The 23,824-nt window shown below is 42.1% G+C and overlaps 1 protein-coding gene and 1 long non-coding RNA gene across 25 annotated transcripts in view; one reads left to right on the top strand and one right to left on the bottom strand.

Annotated features, from left to right (window-relative positions):
- Positions 1 to 9,872: 9,872 nt before the first annotated feature.
- Positions 9,873 to 13,246, bottom strand: LOC113843806 (uncharacterized). Its single transcript, XR_003497632.3, has 2 exons — positions 12,688 to 13,246; positions 9,873 to 11,504 (listed from the first exon to the last, which is right to left on the bottom strand). It is a non-coding gene; the product is annotated as an uncharacterized lncRNA (long non-coding RNA).
- A 107-nt stretch (positions 13,247 to 13,353) lies between these two features.
- The window catches only part of GPHN (gephyrin), a 279,461-nt gene continuing 268,990 nt past the window's right edge, over positions 13,354 to 23,824 (top strand). For 14 of the 24 annotated variants that reach the window (XM_027458788.3, XM_038179631.2, XM_072038879.1 and 11 more), the window contains exon 1: positions 13,356 to 13,527. In XM_027458788.3, coding sequence (XP_027314589.1) covers positions 13,464 to 13,527 — 64 coding nt within the window. In that variant the 5' untranslated portion in view covers positions 13,356 to 13,463. Of the gene's footprint in view, positions 13,528 to 23,824 lie in introns of all 24 variants that reach the window. The other 10 variants (XM_072038874.1, XM_072038880.1, XM_072038878.1 and 7 more) reach the window with 4 other exon arrangements.

The raw sequence follows: 23,824 nt of genomic DNA, 5'->3' as shown, positions 1-23,824 counted from the left end.
GATTATACATTATAGCAGTTAAAGTGCTCCTGTGTTGCTGCCTGGGATCGGAGAATTTGGCCACAAAAGTGGCATTGTGGATGGTCCTACAGAACTGTGCAGAGGTAACCTCTCAGCCTGATTCCAGTAGTACTAGTCTGAATATTTCAAAACTGAGAAATCAAGATCTCAAAAATAGTTTGGCTTAGACACCTTGGAGAGAAAATGAAGCTGTTTCTGACTTTTGTTTTCAAAATGTCATTTCACCTTTTCATTTTTTTTTCCAGCCAAGAAAGCTGGAAGTAAAACTGAGATTCTGTTTTCAGGAGCTGGGAATCTAATCAAATATCAAATATCACAATATTTGTGATGAAACAAACATAGCTGACATCTCTGCTGCTCTACAGCCTTCACTAAAACTGAATAGCATCTATTTATATGATTTGCTATGTTGAGATCGGTCGGATTATTCATGAAAGTTTTCCTGATTCTATACAGCGTATGCATATCAGACACACTTTCCCTGAGACCAAGCATATTTATATCTATTTGCAAAGTTCTGTTGAATTGTTTATTATGCAGAAAACTTTCTTGCCAAAAAAAGTCTCTAGATCTTATGTATAATATATTTGACAATGCATTTAGTGAACAATTTTTGTGAGAAATGGCTGAGATCTCAGACAAAGAACGGCTAATTGCTGCTGTTTGCATATCATGTAAACACGTAACTTGTGGGTATTTATAGTACCTGTTTGCCTCAAGATTATCTTCGTCGTGCTTGTGACTCTACTTTACTTTAAGGGTGATTGGCACAGATTGCCCAGAGAGGTCTCCATCCTTGGAGATACTCAAAACCTGACCAGATACACTCCTTAGCAACCTGCCTTAGCTGGCCTTGTTTTGGGCAGGGAATTTAGACAAGATAATCTCCAGAGATCTCTTCCAAGCTCAGCCATCAAGTGGTTCTAAGACAGAGAAGGGTGGAGTACAGATTTCTAGTTCCCTGAGGTGAGCATACTGGTGTAGGAAGGCAGGTGGTGACTGTTCTGCTCAAAGGTGTAAAGAATCTCATTTTAGGGAGGGAAAGTAAAGAGGCCAAGCACTTGCAAGGATTCTCCATTTATAGAGTCTGTTGAGTCAAAAGGGAGTTAGAGTTTGGAAGTCATAATAGAAGTAAATTAGAAGGCCCATAACAAAGTTAAGGGGAGCACTTATGAGAGAAGGGGATTAAAAAAAAAAGGGTCACAGGAATGGTATGTCTGGGAGGACACAGCAACAGTGCAGTTTCACATTACAGTGATAATTCACTCACAGTGCTAAGTTTAAAAATAACACCACTGTCACGAGGTTTAATTAGAGGTAAAGTTTCACATTATGCTGTCAGTAAAGGGGCCAAGCCTATCCTTCCTCCCTTCCCAACACCCTTTTCTTTCTCTCTGCCCACTCCTCTCCTAATGACTGCAGACATTAATTAGATCAACTCATTGATACAACAGAATATTGAACCACCACAAGAAAAATGTTATTACTCCATTAGCTCAGATCAGTGATCTGGATGCTCCCTGTGGATATACAATTGCTAGAGCTGAGGGGATGTGAGAGGTGAAAGAAGCAGGAACATCCACTTTGGCCATACGGTTGATTGGAAGCAAGTGAAATTTATTAGACATGAAAAAGAAAACGTTGTTTGAAATACTCTTGACTGTGAGTGAGTTATTGGTGTAATCAGGCAGCTTGGCTGCAGTACGGCCACACACCCTATGGCAGTATGCTCCCCACTGTGTAACAGAATCACTGACGTATCTACCAAGACTTGGAGCTTTCTTAAAAGCACTCCATAGTGAAAGGCTCAAAAGTACGTCAAAACTGTTGCAAATTTCAACCTGTCATTACAAAAATTCACTCCGCAATGAATAATACTGTTGTATGAATTTAACACAAGTTGATGGCAAAATGCCATCAATATCTCCAACACTTAATGATGGCTGAAACTCAAGATGCCACACAGCATTTGCCCTCACCAGAACCTGCTCTGGCAGGTAAAGCAACAGCTTTTAAAACTTTACTTTAATTCTAGTATTAATTACACTTTTTATCAGTATATGAAATGGATTTTAGAGGATCCCTTATCTGAGCCTCTCTAGAGGCTCATCTTATTTGATGATACAGCAAGGAAATAACATTTTTTATTCTGCTTGACAGACTACCTTCCTTATTCCTAGCACTATGACAGCAACATGAATAAATAAATAAATAAATAAATTCAGTTTCCTTCTACAAAACTAAGCTGAAAATCCTTCAGAGGTCTCACCTACTAAACAGATGTTTTTCTATGCTTAGCAGCTTCCTATGTTACACTTGAGGCTGACCACTGGAGACAGAAAAGCAGTTCTGGACATATGAAGATATTCTCCTGAAACACATACACAGCAGATGAACGGCAAGCAATCTCTTCCAAAACCAGGTACCAGAAAGAATTACACTCAGGTCATATTTAAGAAAAGTGTATTTTCAAATAGTGAGGTGGGACTGTAAGTAAAACAAATACATACTACCTGGCTATATTTAAACACTGTATTCAAAGCAATAGGTTAACAAGCTTTATTTAGTGGTGGAAAGAACAAAATTCCAATGCATCTGCAGAAAGTTTCCCAGTTAGAGGTCTTTTCTAATATAAATGATTCTATGGTTCTATTCTATGAAAACTCTCTACTCAACCAACCTACTACAAAGAGCGATTAATACATCTCAGAAAAAGACCTGTAGAAAATTCTGTGCTAAAAGTACCTAGAGAATACCTGCTCAACTAAAATGGGCAAACAACATTGTCTAAACAGCTGAAACAAATGATAGAATCACAGAATCATGTCATGGACATCATAAAATCAGAATGGTTACCCTGTTTCCTGCTGTAAAATATTATGCGATTTTGGGCAACTCACAGTTTCAAAATATGTCAACTGATACTGGGAGCTGCAAAGCCAAAAATGCATTTATACATTTTATAGGCAGATGCTCAGCATCTCTTAGTGTCATTTATGTGGGTGAGCAGCCTGCATAAAAATTAGTAACAGTGGAAATTTTGACCATGACTCCTTGTTCCTTGAGTTCAATATTTGTACAATAAGCAGCAACAGAAATTAAAACAAAACAAAACATTTTGCACACACATTTTCAGACTTGTCTACATATACACAGAGACGCTTTTAGTTGAAGATGTGATTTGAGCCCTTACATAATATTCCATATTTCATGAAAATGTTGTCATATAAAATTGTAAGACAGTATTTTAGTTACAGTTGGGAGAAAAACATCTGGTTTCCTACTCAAGTTAATGTCACCCTTGAAGTTAACGATACATGAAATCTGAGTAGAGCAATAAAAGTAACATTGCTAAGAACAGCAATGAAATAAAAGGATACCATGCTCCCAGAACAAGTTTATTTGCCAGCTATGACAAACTTAGAAAGGTCAGTTACATGAAAAAATACTTTCTAAGTAGCTGCCAAGCTTAGCCTGACAAGTTTGTTTGTGGGAAGCAAATTTAGGACCCTAAAGTTCTTGTGTCGTAAGCTGTGGACATAAAAAATGCAATGCTAGGTGAATGGGAATCTAAGGGAATTTTTTGTGATGACAACTCAGAATCTGCAGCAGTTTGGCAATTAGGTAATTTTCACATTAAATAGAGCCTCTTCAAAGCTCTTTTAGAAAATAAGGACCATGTCCAAGATGGAAATGAAATGAAGGAGCTGTCTTTCTTTAGCAGTCTTAACTGCTAGATTGAGTTTTGGGGTTCTAATACTGTAATGAGAAGCTATCTGGAAGAAGCAGACTACAGCTACAAAGTGAGTGGTTTGACAATGCAGGGCCAAAGCTGGAAGATAGGCTGCACCTTTTGCTGTTGAGAAATAAGGAAATGCATTACTTCCGTAATACATGCGTATTCTAATACATTGTTTTTACCCAAAATAGAAATTGATAATAACACTATAGTTTCTTAGATTTCAGAGAAACAATGTAGTAAACTATTTAGAAAGGTGCTTTTAGTACTAATGTGTTGTGTACTAAAAAGCTATATATTGAAAAAATTACATGTTTAAATAAGAAATCAAGTTAACAACAGTTAACAGCATACAAGAGCTGTATTGTCAATAACAATTTGTCATTACTTGTCTGTAGTATGTTTTACTGAGGCAAAGTTAACGGTGTAGTCAATATTATGAGTTTGATAAAAGTGTATTTGTGCTGCTAAGTTATATATTTTACGCACTGATCTCAAGTTTGTTCAAGAATATCATAATGCCATTTATTCTAAACAGAGCTACTGGAATACTGATGGAAAAAATACCAATTATCTTGTTCTCTCACTCAAGTAATTCTGTAAAAGAGCAGCAGCCACTGAATATACATCAAATCAGTATGTTACTGTCTAGACAAACAGTCCTTTTTACAGAGTAGTTGCGAGCCCTTGCCTGACCATGCAGCACCATACAGCCTCACCAATTCGGTTAGACTGAAGAGAATGGTAGACCCCAAGGGAATGGTAAAATACAGGTGGCTACAAGTACCATATAGGGAGGGGTAACAAAAAATGTATATATGCAATGTGTTTGTTCCGGATCCTTTGACTGTGGGAAGTGTAATTGTATTCAGAGGCTACTGTATATACAGTTCCAAGCTTCGGTAATTGTTACAGCTGGATCTAAGCAATGCTATATTTAAATTAAAATTATTACATGGAATCCATCCCCCATACATTTGTAACAAGGTGCTTTCATCAACATGCTTAATTCCTTTTCTTTAATGCAAATAAGCTAAACTGCTGTCAACACTTCTCTACTAGTGTGCACTCAAGCATTCCATGAGGGTGGATTACTTTAACTATACTGATAGATATAAAATGGAATATTTCTGAGTGTAGAGAAAGACAGACCCTGATCAGCTGTGTGTTTCTGTGCTTTGACTGAAAGATCCCTTGGCTCAAGGCAGTTGACAGCTCAATAAGTTCCTTTAGATTGTAAATGTCTCAGAAGATGCCCATCTTGCCTGGGCTGACGGTGTAAAAGCCCCATTGAAAGCAGGGGTTATCCTTTCCTATAGTGAAGCTGAGTTTGTGTATTCAGTCAAGAGAAGAAAAGATTGGTAAGATTTACAATCGAGTGTAACAATATGTGGAGTTCAATCTTTGTCAGCACAAAAGACCAACAGAGATTGATTGGGAACAGTCAGCTCTTTCAGAAACGCTTTGCACTGTGATTGTATTTCAGCAAATAAAGAATTGCATGACCTTCCCGTACAGGGTACAAGTGGTTTGATCAGTTACCTAGAAGGATCTCAGGGTGCCAAAAGAAATAACATAAAAAAACAAAGTCAATAATTAAAAAATCTAAAATCAAGATAAGATTGCAAGTGGAAAAAAACAGGAGCGTGCTAGTCACCTGTGGCATTTCTTGAAGCATAAAGCCGAGGTGGAAAACTTAAAAGCCTGTTTCAGGGACAGGTAAAACAGTGATGGCAGTTAGCATGTTTAGCAGTGTCACCGGAGTTGGGTTCTTTAATCATTGAGTTAATTTCCAAAGAGAGTTCCTACTGAACTTATACACTGCACTTATTCAGTATTATTCTTCACAAAAGCTAATTTAAAAATATTCAAGTAGGTAGTATTTCAAGGAAACACCTGAAGTTAGTGACACAACTTCATGTGGAAGTAGAACTTATTCTATGGTATAATGGCTCTAGTACAGATACAGATGTGCTCCCATTATTTCAAAAGCCAATCTGTACAGTTACATATATGCCCAGTAGCTGACTTACTCGATCTAAAAAATACTGATAAAAAGATTTTCCACAAATCTTTATCAAGGTTGGCTTTTTAAGTCCTGAGTCTCCTATATTCTTCCTTTGCAAATGGCTTCCTTTTTGGCAAGGAAGCAATCTGCCTACTTAGCCAGGATTTAAAAAATAAATTTGGAAATACTTAAATAACATAAAATCCTTAATTATTACATTTTTTCCCCAAGAAATCACCTCCTTTTTACAGAAAGCATATGATGATGAAGAGCAATCTGTTCTGTGGAAGTCTGAGAAAGTGCAGCCCATTAGCTAATATTTTCTGCATACTATCCAGAACAGTTCAGACACTCACTTGCTTCTACATTATTTTTGTTCTGTCTTTAAGTGTCCTTTTTTTCTGATGTGCTGGGTACCACTGGGCTGGAATGCTGTATCTCTAGAAAAGCCTGTGGTTGCACATACATGCGATGGCCTCAGGACTGCCAATACAGGACTCACACAGCTGAGCCCTTTCTCATGACTTTCAGCTGCTAGACCTTTATCTCTTGTACATGCAGCACAACAGTCCTCTTTTATGCTGTGAACTCTCATGTGAGGTGTAGCTGGACTTGTTTTACAGCCCCAGCATGTGCTGTGCACAGGAACAGCACTAACAGGATCAGTCCCAGCTGCGGTTTTGACATAGAGCCTCTGCTTTATCATGTGGGCTAGGATGACCTTTTCCCATCATATGAATTGATTTGTCACCAGGGGGAAAGGAGACAGTGGGAGAAATATGTATGTGTTGGAGAGAGGTATTGGAGATAATGGTAATAGATGCATGCAGCAATAGTCTTTCCTTCCTGGAAATATACCCTTGATGAATACGTTCAGAAGGAAATTTAATTTGGGATGTCATCCTGAATACAGATTGCATTAATAACAAGGGCCCACTTTACAGTAGTTGAAAAGAAAGTGTTTGCCATCAGACGTAGCAACTGCAGTTCTCAAAGTGTTAGCAGAGCCCAGACGTAGTGGCAACGGGCTTTGTGAATGAATGGTTGGTCACAGGCTGCATTTCTTGAGGAAGAGATTTGAAAATGTCAAATAGGAGAGGAGACATAGAAATATTGCAGTTAAATATGAAACAAGGTTTGGAAGAAGTGTTAATTCTAATCCTTGATTTTCTAATACAACTGGCTCAAAGGAACAAGAATTTGACCAGGCGAACTACTGGTGTAGTCAGAAATACCACTTTTTTTCCCCAAATTGGCATCTTTTCAGATGCCATTCCATGAGGTGTGGCGAGCCAACAAAACAGACAAAAGAGGCAGGTCCTGTCCCACCTTTCCAAGTTTCCACTGACCCCTGCCTTCCATTCACGCTAATTACTGTGCTGTCTCTGGCACTCCTCAGACCCATCTGTGAGTTAGTTTCCTGCCAGACTGTATTAAAATCCTTCACAGCTTCCTGCCATAGCAGTGAAATACGTTGGCTGATGGAGGAGCCTAGGAGCAGAGCGCCAGAAAGGAGCAAGGATCAGGTGTGGAAAGGGTGAGGGCGCAGGAGGAGTGGAGCAGGAAGGCTGAGGAGCAAAATGTCCCCCTTTTGGCTGCAGTGATGCATCTCCGCTGGAGCTGCACCTGCAATTGTGTAGCCACTCTCCTAGGTCCAGTAGTGTAGGATCTGAAATGCTGACATTTTCAAAAGACATTTTCATTTTTCTTTTCAGCACAATTCTTTTCTCTTTGGAAATTGTGTACGACTTAATAAAAGTCAATCAAATAAGATCTAAGTGAAAACCAGAGATACTTCATTTGAGGTTGAACTGAATGCACTGTTCAGTACAAAATATGTTTTCAGTATTTATTTTACTTTTGCATTGGTCCAATAACATTCTGAAACCTTTTCTGTTTGGCTAGAAAACAACCAAAATGCTTAGCTTCATCTATGTAATTGTCTTAATTAATGTCAATAAGATTTAATGTAAATTTACTTAAATGGTTTTAAGCATAAACTGCAGTACTGACAGGTGGAGTAAGAAAAAGGAAGAAAATAATTCATTTGAGAGGGAGAGAGAGAGAAAGGAGGAGGAAGAAATAGAAAAAAAATAATTTAGATCATGAATGTGACTGTCTAACTTAGAAGCAAGGATCTGGGCATAGTTCATTTCCAGTCCCTGTTCCAGTTTTAGGATAAATGCTGGTTAAATTTTGGACTAGAACTCTGCTCTCCCTTTCCCCAAGTGAGTTCCTTAACACTGCAAATAGTCAGTCATGCTATTATTTACTCAAAGTAAACTGTAAACAAGAGCAACTAGAAAGCCATAACCCCTTCAGAACAGCTGACAGCTTGCTGCCTAGCACTCCAAGAGGTATAGATTTAAATTCAGATTTCAGGCCCATATTCGACTGGAGATCTGCAGCACTTTCAAACTTGCAGGTCCCAGCTGAATGTCCTGTCCAGGTTTCTTTTTCTGTTGAGGTGTGACCCAAGCGCAGGCCCATATGCTGCTTCTGCGGGAGCCAAGGAGACTGTGACAGGTCCTGGATCAAGAAACCATGATACCACAGCATTTGTCAGCAAGGCCCTTGTAATGCAACCCAAGTAGGTGTGTTACCCTTCTCTCTATAAACAAGAGCAGCAGTGCCTTATCTTGCAGACATCAGGATAAATAGATTGATTGTGATATACTTGGATACTGTGGCAACAGCAGCTAGATTAGCATTTTAAACAGGCAGTGCAGTAGGACAGATGGAAGTAAAGCCACAGGACTAAAGAGTGCCACAGAAATGAAAAGATGAAAAGAAAGGTCTGTTACCAAAAATATTTTTTTTTCCTATGTGCTTTTCTGCTTGAAATTTGATTAACTGTGGAAGATGTAGAGTGTTTTTTGTTTTGTTTTTTAACCAGTCTGACTACATTAGAAGTTAAAGAAACATCTGAGATGAAACTTAGTTAAGAAAGTGTTCAGGAGCAAGACTAAAGCTAACAGAAAATGTATCCAGCAAATTTTAGCCTTGTCTAGAACAGAAAATATATAAAGCCCCAATAATACTCAGGTAACATGCATTACAATCTTCCTGCATTTGACTACAAATAATAGTTCATAAAAGTGCTGTGTTATTTGGACTGTTTGGTAATCTTCTATGTACTCAGGTGGCAAACCTCATATACTGAGCTAGAATGCAAAGATGTATAAGCAGAAACAGTAAATAAGGTAGGGATTTTATTTTTGAGGAGTGGAAAACCAAGCAAACTTACAGAAAATGAATAGAGCCAAAACGGTCTCACCCGGTCACTAAGCATGAAACATACTATGCACTATTGATTTTAATAACATAGTCCGTAGATAACAACAAAAGTATTTCTTCAGAAGGCATTGCTATTTGCTTTTTGCCTGAATTTAAGTTGTTGATATAGTTGCATATGCCTGAAGGCTAAGGAACTCGTTCAAAACCACTAGCATGTAATCCAGAGCTCAAACACAGTATTTTTCAATGAATGTTGGAGAATTTGCCTTCAGTCTCCCTTCAGGAGGTTATAGCTGCCCTTCTCCACATAATATCCTCCCTTCCTTAAAGGATCTGTTGTAGTATTTTTAACGCTTGTATAAAATCAAAGCAATCAACGGGATAGAGTTCCATGCAAAAGCAAGCTGTCATTTGTTCAATTTTGGCCACAACATGTAATGATCATTTGTGGCTAGTTCATTCTGAAATATTATAATTTAGCTGTGGATTCAAAATACTTACCTTCCTCTTTCTGCCTTATTTAGTTTGGAGTGTCTTGCTCATTAATCAAAACCAAGGTTTCATAATTTTTTATTTCATCTTTTATGCAGAAACAAAGGGAAACACAGATAAAGGAAAATAATGTATGGAAAGAACTGATTCAGCTCATCAGAATTCTGAATTTACTTTGCATGAGATCCAAAAAAATTTTCCATCTTTTCATACCCAAGTTCTTAATGAGGCAGTTTTGTCAAAGTGAAATTTCAAAAATAGAATGTTCCAGTACGGTATCTTTTAAATCTGTCTACTCTTTGTGTATGCTAAACTCATCAACTGCTTCTCTAAAATAGATACTGTTTTGCAGCAAATGAAGCACAGACAATTGAATGTGTCAACACCACTCATGTGGAGTCACACTAAGATTCATTTATTTTTGTTAGGCACCCATACTAGTAGTGAATCAACTGAACTGCATTTGTAGTCACGCCACATGTATCGCGTACCTCTCCGAAAGACCTTGGTTCTGCTCTTAGACAGGTTGTTTGTTGGAAAGTTGCCAGTAAGGACTGCAGTGGCCCAGAAGAATTGGTACTGGGGCGTGTTGGGCTTCTTATTATCCCTGCAAAAGTCATAAAAGATTACCTTTGGCTGGCACCATTTTCAAGTTCTTGGTAGTGGAAGTCCTTGCTTAATGTACTGTCCTTCAAGAAGGTCCTACTTTGTGAGGTTAGAAGAACTGCAGCTAAATACCAAGTGTATCTTCTTTAGGGTGATTCAGAGAATTAACACTCGTGGTAGGACCAGCTCAAAGAATGAGGGACAACCACAAAAAGTAAGCCTTTCTACAAGATTTTTAGGACTTCCACTGCTCTTGATTGATAGGTTCAAACCCTTGGTACCAAGCTGTGAATATACTTCAGTTTGGGACCTCTCTGCTTGGCACTTCTTGAATTTTGTCTGGGAAAATCTGGACAGAAGTATGCCTAATGCAGCGCGATCACACAGTGCCAACATGCCATGGACAGAGACCTACAGAATATTCATCTCCAAAGGCTTAGAGAGAAAGAAACATTTTTTCTTCAACTGAGCTGTGAAAAAACAACATCTGAAATCACAGATGATACAGGCTGGATAGATCTACTTTTTGTGTTAAATAACTAGATACGGTTTTATTATACCCTTGGTCCTGGGCAGGATGGTGGGGAGGGAAGAACTTTGGCTTTTATAGCCTGACTAGAGTATGAGAGAGAAAAAAAAGTGCTGAATGGCAACTGGATTGGAGAGGACTTACATGGTTATCACTACCACGAAGCCATCAAAATGATACCATATAAGCTCAGTAAACTTCAGTCTTCCAGATGCTGTTGTTTCTGAGAATATACATGAGGTTGCATCCATAACATATGGTGCCATTTCAAAAGTTGCACCACAACAGGTAGCTGAGTAGGAGGAGGCAGTGAGAGAAGGAGGCTAGAGGCAAGGATGTCTGCATGGGCCACATTTCCTTAGGAGTTTTCCACATGCCTGTCATTGCTGAAAATGCACATATGGCAAATAGGCATGAGCTGTGTTGTGATGTAGTTTGTCACCAAGTGGAAGAGTTAGCAGCTTCTCTCATTTTGTAATCTCACAGGCAGACATGGGGAGTCTCTTCTAAATAGCTAAATCTGACCTTGCAAGCCTGCATGAAGCACAAGGAGTACTGCACATTTACCCTATGTGAACCACGCGCTTTCCCTCCCACCAATGGTTGGGACAGTTGCTGGAGCTGGGCTCCTGCTCCTGCCGGGGGTATAAACCTATAAAGTTTACAGGAGGCCTCTGGCAAGGAGGGTGTTGCAAGGATGACTCACGGACATGGCAGCATGGTCTGTGAAGGCGTACAGATAGTTTGCTAGTCTTACATAGCTTAAATGCGATGCATATCCCGTCTTTTCCCCCAGATACATGCCTAAGGGAAGGCATTGTTTGGAGAGATCATCTCTTGTACCTTCTTCTTTTAGAGTGATGAACATTGTGCTGTATCAGTGGATATAGAGAAAACATATCCTTTAAAACAATATAGATCAATACAGGCTATTAAAGCACATCAGAAAGTAATCATGTATAATAGACTGACTTTAAAGATTGAAAAAGCTTCATATTTTACTGTCTCAAAACTTAGTTTCCCAACTCTTTGTAGACTGGCATCAATAAGCTTGACTAGAAGTCTGTTTCCTATTATTGAACCACTGAGCCAGCTAGTCTCTTGACCTTGCTTGGATTTGCACCAGTGGCATAGAAATAAAGTGTTCTGAATTCCATTAATGATTCATTAAGCCAGCGTTTCATGACTTCAGCTGGATCTGTACCAATGGCATACAGTCGAGTAGCTGTGTCCCACTGCTGATCCAGCTAGCCAACCAAGTCAAAATGGAAAATAATAAGTGTTAAGAAATTAAATTTGAGGAGCAAACCAAACCAAAACATAACCAAACCAAACCAAATCCAGTGAAGCCCAAAACCTGTCTGACAATAAAATGAGAGAAACCATTGAATCATAGAACGGGTTGGGTTCCAAACCAGTTCCAACCACCCTGCCCTGAACAGGGCTGACACCCATCAGACCAGGTTGCTCCAAGCCCCATCCAACCTGGCCTTGAACACCTCCAGGGATGGGACATCCACAGCTTCTCTGGGCAGAAATATTGTACATCTATTCTAAATATTGAGCATCTTGCTCTGATAACTTTCAGTCAGCTCGTAAGGTATCATTGCCCACACTTGAATCAACAGAAGAAAATGGCATCATACTGGCCTCTGCTTTTGTTTCATGATTTCTATATGTAACAGAACGGTTTGTCTTGCACAGTCAAACCGTTTCATCCAAACAAGTCATCAAAATATGCCACCCTATGGTGTTTGTGATAAAATAAGAAAGCCTGCTGTGTCAGCCAGTAGACATGGAACAAACGTGGCTGAAAGAGACGGCTTAATGAAAGGGCGGTGCTTTGGTAATGGGCAGAGATTGGTCATTAACAACTGGCAGACAAAGTAACGTCAAATATTTCCAGAGAGGTTACCAAGTTGCGCTATAGTTGACCAGGGCAAAACGTGACCACCAGCTGCACATTGGCTTTGATGAGGAAAAGTTGTTTTTTTCTCTGGACAGCCAACATGAGCCCTGCTATGACCCAGAACATGTCCCAGAACATCTGCCTACCTGTAGTAAAAAGGCTTCTTTCGCAGGCAAACTCGTTTCCTTATTCAGATGAAAACTTGGCTGCAGAAAATCAGCCTGTTCACAGCCTTCTCGTGAGTGACTGTGGGTGTGCCATAATACTGACAGTCCGACTGACAAGGACTCTCATACACAGTAACAGAAAGCACTCGCATTGCTTTCAGCTTCTGCTTGGTCAGCCTTGTGCCACATCTGTAAGCTCGGACCATGCCATTGCCTTAATCCAACCTCCCATAGGTTTCCACACAGAAACACCCCCACGCATCCCACGGGCAGTACTACACGGGAGTGCTGCCCGTGGAGCCTTAACCCTGCCCCTCTCCCTACTGCCCGGGGGAGCGACAAACCCAGCGGCTGCACGGACTCTGCTGCTTTAGTGCAGGGCGTGAGGCTGCCCTGCAGGAAGCCGCGAAACCTCGCGCCTCCCGCTTGTGCTTGGGCTCATTTCAGACCCGCCGGAGCCGGGCGGGCTTTGCTTTGGCTGCAGCACGGCCCAGCCCGGCCCCTCCCTCTCCCCTCCTCTCCCCTCCCCTCCCCGCCGCGCTCGGCGCTCGATTGTTGCTGCCTGGGCGCCGCTCCCTCCCCTCCTTCCCCTCCCTCCGCCCCTGCCCCGCGCGCGCGGTGCCGGCGCTGTCCCCGCCCCTCCCTCCGCGGCCCCGCCCCGCCCCCTCTCTGCGCTCGCGCCGGTGCCGCGCGCGCGCCCCCTCCCCCCGGCGGCCGCCCGCCCGCCCGTCAGTGCGGTGGCTGCGCCGGGCAACATGGCGGCCGAGGGCATGGTCCTGACCAACCACGACCACCAGATCCGCGTCGGCGTCCTCACAGGTAGCGCCGCCGCCACCGGGGGAAGGGGGGGGGGAGCGGCCGCGGCTCCGCGCCCGGGCCGGGGCCGGGGCCGGGGCCGGGGGGGGTTCTCCCGTTCTCCCGCCGCGCTGCCGGCGCTGCGCAGGGAGCCGAGGCCTCGGGGCGGCGCGGCCGGGCGCTGCGGGCCGGGGGCGGCGCCGCTGCCTGCGGGAGGAGGCGCCCCCTGCGCCGCGCCGCGCGGGGGAGGGCCGGGGGCGAGCCGCGGGGCCGGCAGCCGCGAGCCGCGGGCGCTGTCCCGGAGCGCGGTGCTGAAGCGGCCGCGCTGGGCTCCGCGGGGCCCCGGCTCGGCCGGGGGGGCGGCTCGGAGCCGCCGCCGCCCGCCCCCGGCGCGCCCTGCGGCCGCTGAAGTTGCGGGGGGGGCTCCGCGGGGCGGCCGGCGGCGGGCTGAGCGCTGAGGGCTGCGGGGCTCCCCCGCGCCGCTCCCACAATGCACCGGGCACGGCCCCGCTCCCGCTCCCGCTCCCGGCCCCGCGCGGGTCCCGCAGCGCGGCCCGGCCTCGCCTCCCGCCCGCTGCCGCTCCCCGCCCGCCTGCGGCTGCCCCGCGGGAACAGCCCCGGGCCCGGCCACACCGCCCGGTGCCTCGTGTGAAGGAAAAATGAGGGACAGGCGGGCAGGGCGGCTCGAGCCCCCTTCCCCCTAACGCCACGGCTTTGAACTCAATCTGAAGAACGTTGCCAGTGATTATTGTACTGTTGTGCTTGGGACACTGGTTTCGAACGATTGCACAAGGCTCTCTTTGTCTAATCGATATGTACTCATAAGCATGGAATCAAATCTTACATAAACGTGTCACTTGGATATCATGTCCTTGGCCAAACTAAATTGCTTTCCCTTCTGACACTTCCTGTAACCCCTGGAAGACAATGTTTGTACCCCGAGGGCTTGGGCCACCTCCTTCCTGCTGCTGCCAGCTGTGGAAGGACAGCAAACTTCACAGTTCACTCTTGTGATTTTTTTTTTTTTTTTGTCTCATAAAAATGAACTAATAGCTGCTTCTTGGCTGGTGGATGAAAGAGTAAGTGTAGGAATGGACAGGTTTAGCATGAACACTGGATTTTTGGTTTCATCATTTAGAAGAATGCAGGGGTCAGAAGTTAGGTAATTGACATACTGTGGCTTCTTTAGATTCTCCAGTTATGATCATAGCCATGCGATGGGTTTGGTACCAGTATGCATACATCTGGGTTTGTCATCGCAGGCTTAGAGGTCTGCGTTCCTGTCAGACCTGCTGTACTCATAGTACAGAAAGCAGCATTGCTGCACTGCATCGTAGTGCTCAGAGGGAATTTCAGTGTACTTGTGAGTAGCCCCTTTGAATTACTTTGGAATGTATGCTTATACTTGGGGGTCTTGTTAGTCTTGCCTCTTGTTGAGATTGAGGCACATGGCTCTAGGGTGTATTGATAAAACAAAGGGAATGTTTGTTTTGTAACTTAGAGTTGACTGCATTAAAAAATAAATCTGGGTAAGTTATCGTTGTAGGTGTTGCTTAGTAGACCCTTGTGTTTGTTTGTGCATTGCCAGTTTCCTACTTGGAAAGAAATTACTGTTTCTTTGCTTGTGACAAATTAAGGTAGAGAAATAGAAAAAGTAGAAATAATTTGTTTATTTTTGCATAGCCAAAGCAATGTGTTTTGGTCAAACATAAAATTGTGCAGAATGCAGCACCTTGCTCTTTTTGTTTGTTAATTTTACATGTCAACAGCTCTTATATCTGGGCTGTCTTTTAGTCAAGAGTCAGTGGGGAAGAGAATGGGGTTCATAATTAAGATAGGGTTCATAACTAAGATATTGGCTCAATGTGAAAGAGATGTCTCCCTGCAATCTGGAGAGGTACCTTAGTGTATACAATACCTGCTGACTTGCAGATGTCATTTGTGTTTATTTCCAAGTCCCTACACAGAAAGTTGTAGCGTTGAGCCTGTTTGCTGAGATAGGAGGGAATACTAACAACGACAGATTACAAAGCTGTGAAAGTTGTTGTAAACTGGAGCATAGCGTGCTATGTGATCAGGAAATCTCACAAATTTGTCAGTAGGAGATTGAGTTCTAATCATTTCAAGACGCTTTGCAACACGTGAAAAGAATGAAGCCATGAAAATGTCATATTTAGTGGTCAGTGGTAGTGTGTAAGGACTGGTTCAGGTGGGAGATGCTGCTCACTGAAGTTCCAAACCTTGGTTTTCTCTTTGCTACCATTGATGTGCAGTGCAGGTGCATGAACTAACAATGAACTTCAGTGTGGTGTTGTCATAAGGTTGTCCTCATGGTAAAACACATTTTAAAAGGACTCGAATGTTACCTGTCAGATTGGTAAACTTTTCTGATGGAGAGTGAGCTAGTGAGATGTGCTGATGATGGCCTAAGCTTGGGCATTTAGCACTTCGGACATCTTCCTATAAAAAAAGAAACATGGGGAAACAAGAAAAGTGGTGTAAGTAAACAGGTGAAAAAGAGGAAGAGTACATTGGTTAAAAAAAAAGTGATGGTGAAGGTTGCACGATATGCACACTCTCTCTGCAGTCTTGTACACCAGTGCATCCTTAATAAGCTGCAACTCCTCTTCTGGCAAAACTCTGGGTGCATGTTGTGAGCCTGTCATGTTTGCAAAACCTCTCATAAAGAGTTTGTTAATGAGTTACCATTGGTGTCAGGATAGTGAACCTGGATCAGTAAACACAGCGTTTTTCTAGCCAACTTCAGCATTACAAATAAAGAATGTGTGCAGTGCCTGGGCCTGAATCGATGTTAGGTCACCCTTCCGAGATGGTGACGTTGGTAAAAGTTACATTGCCTGTGACATTGGTTGTTTGGGGCCTGAGCAGACCCTCGGCCATCCAGAGGGATCTAAATGGTGTTGCCTTAGCCAGGTGGAGAAGAGGCTCTGTCTCTCTGGTTGCTCTTTTATTTTGTCCTTTTTCCTTTCCAACCCCGTTTTCTTCTTTACCTCTCTTCTTGTTTTCTGTCCAGTAAGCATCTAGTGCTTATTGTTCCATGGCAGTGGCAGTGACCAGCAGATGGTTACAAGCAAATGCTCTTCTCAGAATATTACTGATTTAAAAAATGGTCAGATAAGGGGTTGGCTAATAAAACTTCCCTTAGTATTTGTCTCATATGCAAGAAGGAATCATCACCAGACGCAAACAGCATTTTCTGTTGCTGCTCCTCTTTTTGTGTTGTTTCTTACTCCTTTTACCAAAAAGAAAGTATCTCAGAGCCATTTGCTTTTTCAGGATAGCTTTACCATCTGTACTATTGCTGAAAAGGTGATGATATACAGCTTTTTGCCTTTATGAGACTTTTTTTCCCCTGTAATAATTAAAGTGACTAAGGGGTTTTGGTGAAATGCAACATGATTTCTTCTTCAGATACTTATTCTTCCTTTTTACACTAAGTAAAGATTAAAATGTTTTGAATGGCAGTTGTTGCCGTGGGCTGATGCAGCAAAGCAGGCAAAGGTTTCCAGATGCCTAAACTTTGGTTGGCCTCTGAATGCTGCGATGTGAAAGATGACCTTAGCGTCGTGAAGTGTCCGAGCATGTTTAGCTGGTTGAAGTAGCACAGCACGTGCATGCTGGGTCTGAACTCTGTTCCTTGGAAGCAGGCACGCTTCTTGGGTAGTGGGAGCTTGGTCTGCTCAACAACACCTTCCAAACAAAGAGGTGGAGTGGACCTGAAGGTCCGTGATGGAAAAAACGATTGTAAAACTCATCATTGAGAAAAGTGGGCACCAGTATAGTTTAGGTATCAGTATCTGTTAGAAACATACACAGTTGGTCTTCCACCTAAAAGATAATTTGCCCATCTTCTACCTTAAGAAGTAACTTCTCATGACTTTCCTGGAGGGCTCTTCCTCTTGCAAGCCCCAAGGTCTTTTCTTGGTGGTGGTGGTGGTCATGTTTTTGACGTGCATTACAGCTTAGGGTGAGCTTTCCACAGAGGTCGAGTTGGGAGCGTAAGGGCTGATGTTAAGTTTGTTGGGAGATGCTGTCAGATCGCCTTAACTGCCTAAATTGAAGTTGGTTTTGGGTTTGCCTGTGATCTGCCTTCCCCTCAGTAAGTGCGTCTCAGTGGACACTCATCTTCCACGCATAGATTCAAGTCAGTGCTTTTCCTGGCAGCCTCACTTTTCTCCCCAAGGCTCAGCTGACCAATGACTTCTGGAAGTTCAGAGGAGCAGCCAAACCTTCCAGCCCGAGCAGCCCTGATACTCCTCTTGCTGAGTGCGAGGCTCTTGTGCTGTTGACTTTATCCATAGTAACTGGGAGACCCCTCTGCCATTTGTAGCTCCAAGTCTTCACACAGGCATTTCTCCTGAGTTTTGATATGGCTGCCACGAAAACCTTTTATGTTGCTTGACAGCGGTCCATGCAAATGTCCAGTTTCCTTTTTATAATTTCACAATGCTGAAGAGAGGAAGTAAGTCCTGAATCTAGATTTTTTTCTGATTTTTAATGTGCTCCATGGAAAAATGTTGGTGACTGGACTCTTGCTGATAAAGCAGACTTTTACCTACCGTTTAATTTGCCTGCTACAATAGTTCTCTTTTGAACTGAAGGAAGAGAAGACACTGAAGTTACAAATATGGAAGATAAATTATTTCCCTATTATACATGAATGTTTATTTAATACCTACTAATGTAAGCAACAGCCATTAATTTGGAGGTCTGTGTGTGCTTACAGAGCAGGGGTGAGAAGTCAGGTCTAATCGGTATTCCTTGGTTTGGCGTTCCCTTATCCCGATGCACAGTGGAGAGACTCCCATCTTACCCTCGCCCTGTGCCTGTAGTTCATATTTGGCAGTCCAGAGTTTACCCATAACATTCACTTGCCTTGCAGTATATTTGTCCCCTTTTTTGTAAAGATGGAAAATTTCCTGTGTGTGTTTACCCTAAAAATTAGTGATTGCTCTCCAGTGTGGGCTCCGTGAGAGCTAACTTCGTTACAGCACAACCTGGAGTTGGCTGGCTGGTCCCGTTAACTGATGGTCACCCGGTGTGTGATCGGCCGGCCGTGCTTTGGAATGTCTGGCGTACAAAAGCCTGATAGGCAGACCCAAATCTCTCCCCTTAGTTTTGATTTAGCTGTGTCTTCTTGTTAGTTTGTTGGCTTTTTTCAAGGAAGAGCGGCGCATATTTGTTGAAAGGTACTTGTATACCATATCAGAATGTCACCAATAACTTTCCTAATGTTGCCTCAGATGGCCTTTTAGAAAGGAAATGGTGTTGGAATCTGAAAATGTCTATCTTGGAATTTTATTATACTTCAAAAACAAAAAAGTTTGTTGCAAAGGGCCCTTCTGGAGTGAAAGTTAAGATTTTCACATTGCTTACATTCAAACGGAGAAAGTTTATTTTCACAACAGGAGAAAGATTTATTTCTTTTTCCTTATTCAGACAGTTGAAACAGCTTTTACCAACAGGGTTTTACTTTTTTTTCTTACTTTCTTTCTTTTTTTCCTTTGAGCTAGTGTGTTTTTTGCTGTCTGCAATTCGTGAGCCTGATTCTGTGCAACTGGAGTACATGGTAAATAAAAACGAGAGCAAATTTTAATTTTAGCTCAGAATATTTACAGGGTCTTGAAGTGTAGGTTAAATAAAACAAATAGTTTGTGTACATTCCTACATATAGTATGTAAACCCTTATGGGTTGGATTGAAATAGTGTTATAGTGGTGCAGCCCTGCTTATGGCAGGACTCTTGTTGCAAGGCTAGCAGAATGCCTGAAAAAGCTGCTCTTGGGGAATAGGAGGGTAACAAGCATATGGGAAGTGAGAAGGAAGGACTTTGTATGTGGGGTGGTTTTATCTAAAAAAAAAAAAAAAGTATTATAGCCTGTTAGTTTTTTAGCTTTTTTTTAAATCCTGCAACAATTGAGAATACTAAGCTGAAGTTTGCAGGGAGCAGTAATTGCATAAAAAGCGCTTGGGAAAAATTGGCTTAATTAGGCAGTTTTCTTAGAAAAATCTAATTCTGCAAGTAAGAGATGTGTATGCGATGTGTTTTGTTTACTTGTTTTGCTACTTGTTTGTTACTAATTTAGTGAAGCTTATTTTATGCCTAACTTAGTCGTCAAGTGGAAAAAATTAGCATAAGCCCTCCAGAATAATGTTCCTCTACGTGCATTTTGCATAATCTTGCAAATCAGGGCTCTATCCTACCATTACAGGGTGGGTGAATGACATTAATGGCATTGCAGCTCCTTTGGTAAGGAATGCGCTGCGTTGTGCTCCTAGCACCAGGAGAGGAACAGCCAAGCTTCCCCTGGCTGACTCCCGTGAATGGCGGGGTGCTGCAGCGCCTGGCTGGGAGCACCAAAGTGTTCGTGGTGTGTGTGAGGGATGCCACGATCTGAAGGAACGGACCCAACGTTAATTTAGTTCCATGTGCACGTGTGTTACCTAGACCAGTAATTGTTACGTTTTGTGTTTAATAGGACACTTCATTCTGTACTTACCATACAAATCGTGGTAGTAGACCAATACAACAGGGTAGTAAGTACTGCATGCATATTTAAGACTGACTGGACTATAGAAATATGTTTCTTAAATGTACCTTTTACTTTCCCAATTAAGTTATCACTTATTATATAGTAGAGTGAAGAACCAGAGGGCATACAGGCTTTGAATGAGAATATATTTGGGGCTTTTGAGAACTTAGTGTGTGGTTAAGAAATTCTTAGTTTTCTTTGCTGTGCTGTGTATTGTAGGGAATTTAAATTCCACGTGGAATATTTTCTCTTGACAATTTTTTCTTTTATTTATTTTGTTGGATTTCCTCTGCATTATTTTGTGACTTTTGAGATGTAAAATTGAGAAGTAGAAATCTAAGTACGTGGTGTGGCTTTTCATGGTTGTGTGGGCTTTTTTAATTATGTATTTTTATTTAATTTTAATTTTATTTGATCAGATTTTAAAGCATGTTGTGGAAGATACAAATTCATACTGAGATCTTGAAGTTGTGCAACTTGCCCCCCTCTTCAGACATTGTTGAGTCTAAAAAATGCCAACTTAGAGACAGACTTTGGGTTGTACAGCCCCAGCTGGTAGCATCTTTAGTAAAATCGTTGTGGTATCTTTGATTTTGACTGTCCAAGGAAGTATAATGGATAAATAGCAATGGGCACTGCGCGTACACTGCTGATGGAAAGGTGAGGGCTTCTCTTGGTGACTTCTGTTCCTGCATGTTTGGTTGCTGAGATCTGTGTCTATGTGGTGCTGGTTTTGAGGACCGAGAAAAGCACTGTGTCCTACCGAAAAGGATGCAAGTATTTACCAGGGAGCAAGCTGTTACTCAGAATCATTTTAGGGACAGCTGTATGGGTGAAGACCAATATGCATTCTTTAGGAGTTAAAATGAATTGCTGTCAGGTATCCTTCAGGCCTGACTCAGAAAGGAAAGGTTCCTGGGACCTGTGCAGATGATGGAGTACGCACAGATTGCCATTAAAAAATAGCCCTCCCCCCCTTTGTCCCTGAGCAAACTGCCGTTCGTGCACCGGGATAGGACATTTAGAAAAGGGCTGACATCAAGGACGGAGATAAAGTGTCACAAGTCTGTAAAGCCTTCTTCGGGCAAAGAAGACCTGGAGACACCTGAACGTGGCAATAGTTATGGATCTGGAAAACCAATACACCTCTTTTTGGCTATCACTTATCCCTTTCTGAAGCAACGTTCATGGGGTTATGCCTGCAGAGCAGCCTGTAAAGAAGAAGATGCTGTGGTCAGGCAGGTATGTATCCTTTTATGTAGGTACTTGCAAGTCTGGTCTTGGGAAAGTCTGGGTGGCATTATGTGTTTCTGGAAGAAGAAAAATTCCAGGAATTCCTATAAATATTGGGTAGGCTTCCACTGATGTAGTTCTTTCATGTGCTGTAGGGTAGTGCCATGGCAGTGTAGGTAGCTGAGATGCCAAAGGCTTACTGTATGCTCCCTGTCACAATCTTTGTGTCAGAGAATAACCAGGAGAAAGTGGCAGGATGCCTACAAGTAAGTACATATCTGGCGACAAAATTGCCTGTTGCTTCCAGAAAGAGCAGAAAAAAAAATATGAACATTAAAAGGAAAAGGTATTTCTCACTTCCTCTTTTTTTAGCTTCGTTTTCCTTTTCAGTTGTCTAAATACTCCAGGGGAGACATTAAATAAGCCTGCAGCAAGTCAAGAATCCTCAAAATCATCTTCCTTGGAAAAATGAGCTTTAAATTAACCATACTGAGGAGCAATGTTTTGAAACATCTTTAAAAGGTAGCGCAGGGACAAAGCGTTTCTGTAGATAATACCCAGAAAACTCCAGAGATGCTGGAAAAATGCAGCAACAGATGCTGGTGCATAACCCCCTCTAGGTAGAACTTCACTATTGTCATTAAGCTCTGATTTCATACGTTAAGAAAATGTAGAGAACACATTAGAACAAGTGGTATACAAAGGCAGGTTGGGAGGGAGTACTTCCCCGTGTAATGGCCAGATTTTTTTCCTACCATCATCACGATGTCCTTGAAGAATTGAGTCTCATACAGTCATTCTGGTGACGGTCCTTTGCCTTGACAGCTGGATGTAGTAGATGAGTGAGGTGTAACTCCCTAGTTACTGCTGTTAGGTGAGTCTAGATGAAACTAGTTCTAGTTAACTGCAAAATAGACTTACAGTAGGCTTTTTGGTGATGCTTTGCTTGAACAGGCTGAACAATCTGTGGCAGGGGATTTTCCTTTCCTCCCAGCTTCCCATTGTGAGGGATTCCAAACTGTGGAGAATGAAGAAGACTGGAAACAGGTAAAAGTCATGGAGAATAAACCGAAAGACTTAAGAGGCTGTTGAGATTTCTGAAAGAACTTACAGTTTTTCAAGTAAATGTGACTACAGAACAGTGCTGTATGGCAGAGTTACTTGGAGGGACGGCGAGGCACAGAACTTGATGCAGTTGGGACAGTCATGTTAGTAAGATGCATATGATTCAGGTCGGGTGTGTTTAAATAACTACAGAATCCAGTGCTGTTCTGACATCTGGTTTTTATGAGCACGCTATTCCTCACAGGGAGGTGAGCTGTAAAAATACGAAGTCTGGTCATGCCGGTTAAATTCCAGTGGGGTAAGAATTAAAACGATTACTAGTGTCTCCAATGGGTGGGACCTTCTCATCTGAGGGAGAAGCAGGCTTTTTTCTTTTATACAAAACCAAACTTAGTTCATGCTACAAGCAACAGCTGAAAAAGCAACTGCTGAAGAACCTCCTGTGATTGTTAAGCTTTGAGGATGCTCACCTGCCTGCTCCTGTTCCTTTATTCCAATGGAGATAACTAGTTTAGGCACAATGGTTTTAGTACTTTCTCTTTGGCTTAGCAGTTGATCAAAGGGAATTAGGGAAAATATTAGTTGTCGTTTCACCATTGTTTTGTCAGAAAAGGGTCCAAGTAGACTTTTTTGAGTGCTTTGATGAACAGAACATCTTTCTGGAAAAGGCATCTGAGGCAAATTTCTGTATAGCACTAAACTGGGACACATGGATTGTCCTTAATATTAGAAAAATCTCTTAATTCCGTGATAGCATGTCTTATGTTTGGTTATTGTTATGTGTAAGATGCTGTGAAGGCTCATCAAATTGTAAGGGAGATTTTGGCTGTGAAATGGGAATCATTTTCAGAATTTCTTACCAGAATAGTTTCAGCTTTCTGGTACCCTCCCCAGTAATTCTAGCAAGTCTTCATAGTCAGATGATTCCTAGTCTCCTTTGTTCTGCACTAAATAAATAGCTGCTAAAAGCATTTAACCCGTATTTTAGCCTCTAGAAGGTAAATTCAACTGTGCATAAGAAAAATACGCAAACAAAAACCAGGTTAAAATGAATGGCTAAGACATCATTAGCATCTAGAAAGCATCTGACAACTAGGGCATATTCAAGAGCTTCCTCTATGTTTAAGATACTGTGAAAACATCTGCCTGGAGCCATTTGATGCAGTGGCAAAGTCTATATTATAATTCATTCAAAGCATAAATTTAAACCTAAACCCATAGATGCCAATGTCCCAACTAACAGCCCTTTCAGTGTAATGCAGGCAGGTACAGAAACTCCTTAAATTTGGATAATTAGATGCTCTCTCAATTCTGCAACCATAAGTAGAGAGCTTCTTAAAATCTTTGGTTTGGTGCTCTTCGTACGTAAGCCTTTTGGCTGTTAACTCAGCAAGACAATTAGTCTTTTGTGGTTTCAGTCCATTGAAGCAGTGTCGATGCCAGAAAGTAGAGCAGCCTGAGAGAAGCAGG

The sequence above is a fragment of the Anas platyrhynchos genome, chromosome 5 (assembly GCF_047663525.1).
Source record: "Anas platyrhynchos isolate ZD024472 breed Pekin duck chromosome 5, IASCAAS_PekinDuck_T2T, whole genome shotgun sequence".
Classification (NCBI taxonomy): Eukaryota; Metazoa; Chordata; class Aves; order Anseriformes; family Anatidae; genus Anas; species Anas platyrhynchos.
Note: the sequence above shows the minus strand (reverse complement) of the source record. Positions and strands in the feature narration are given on the sequence as shown.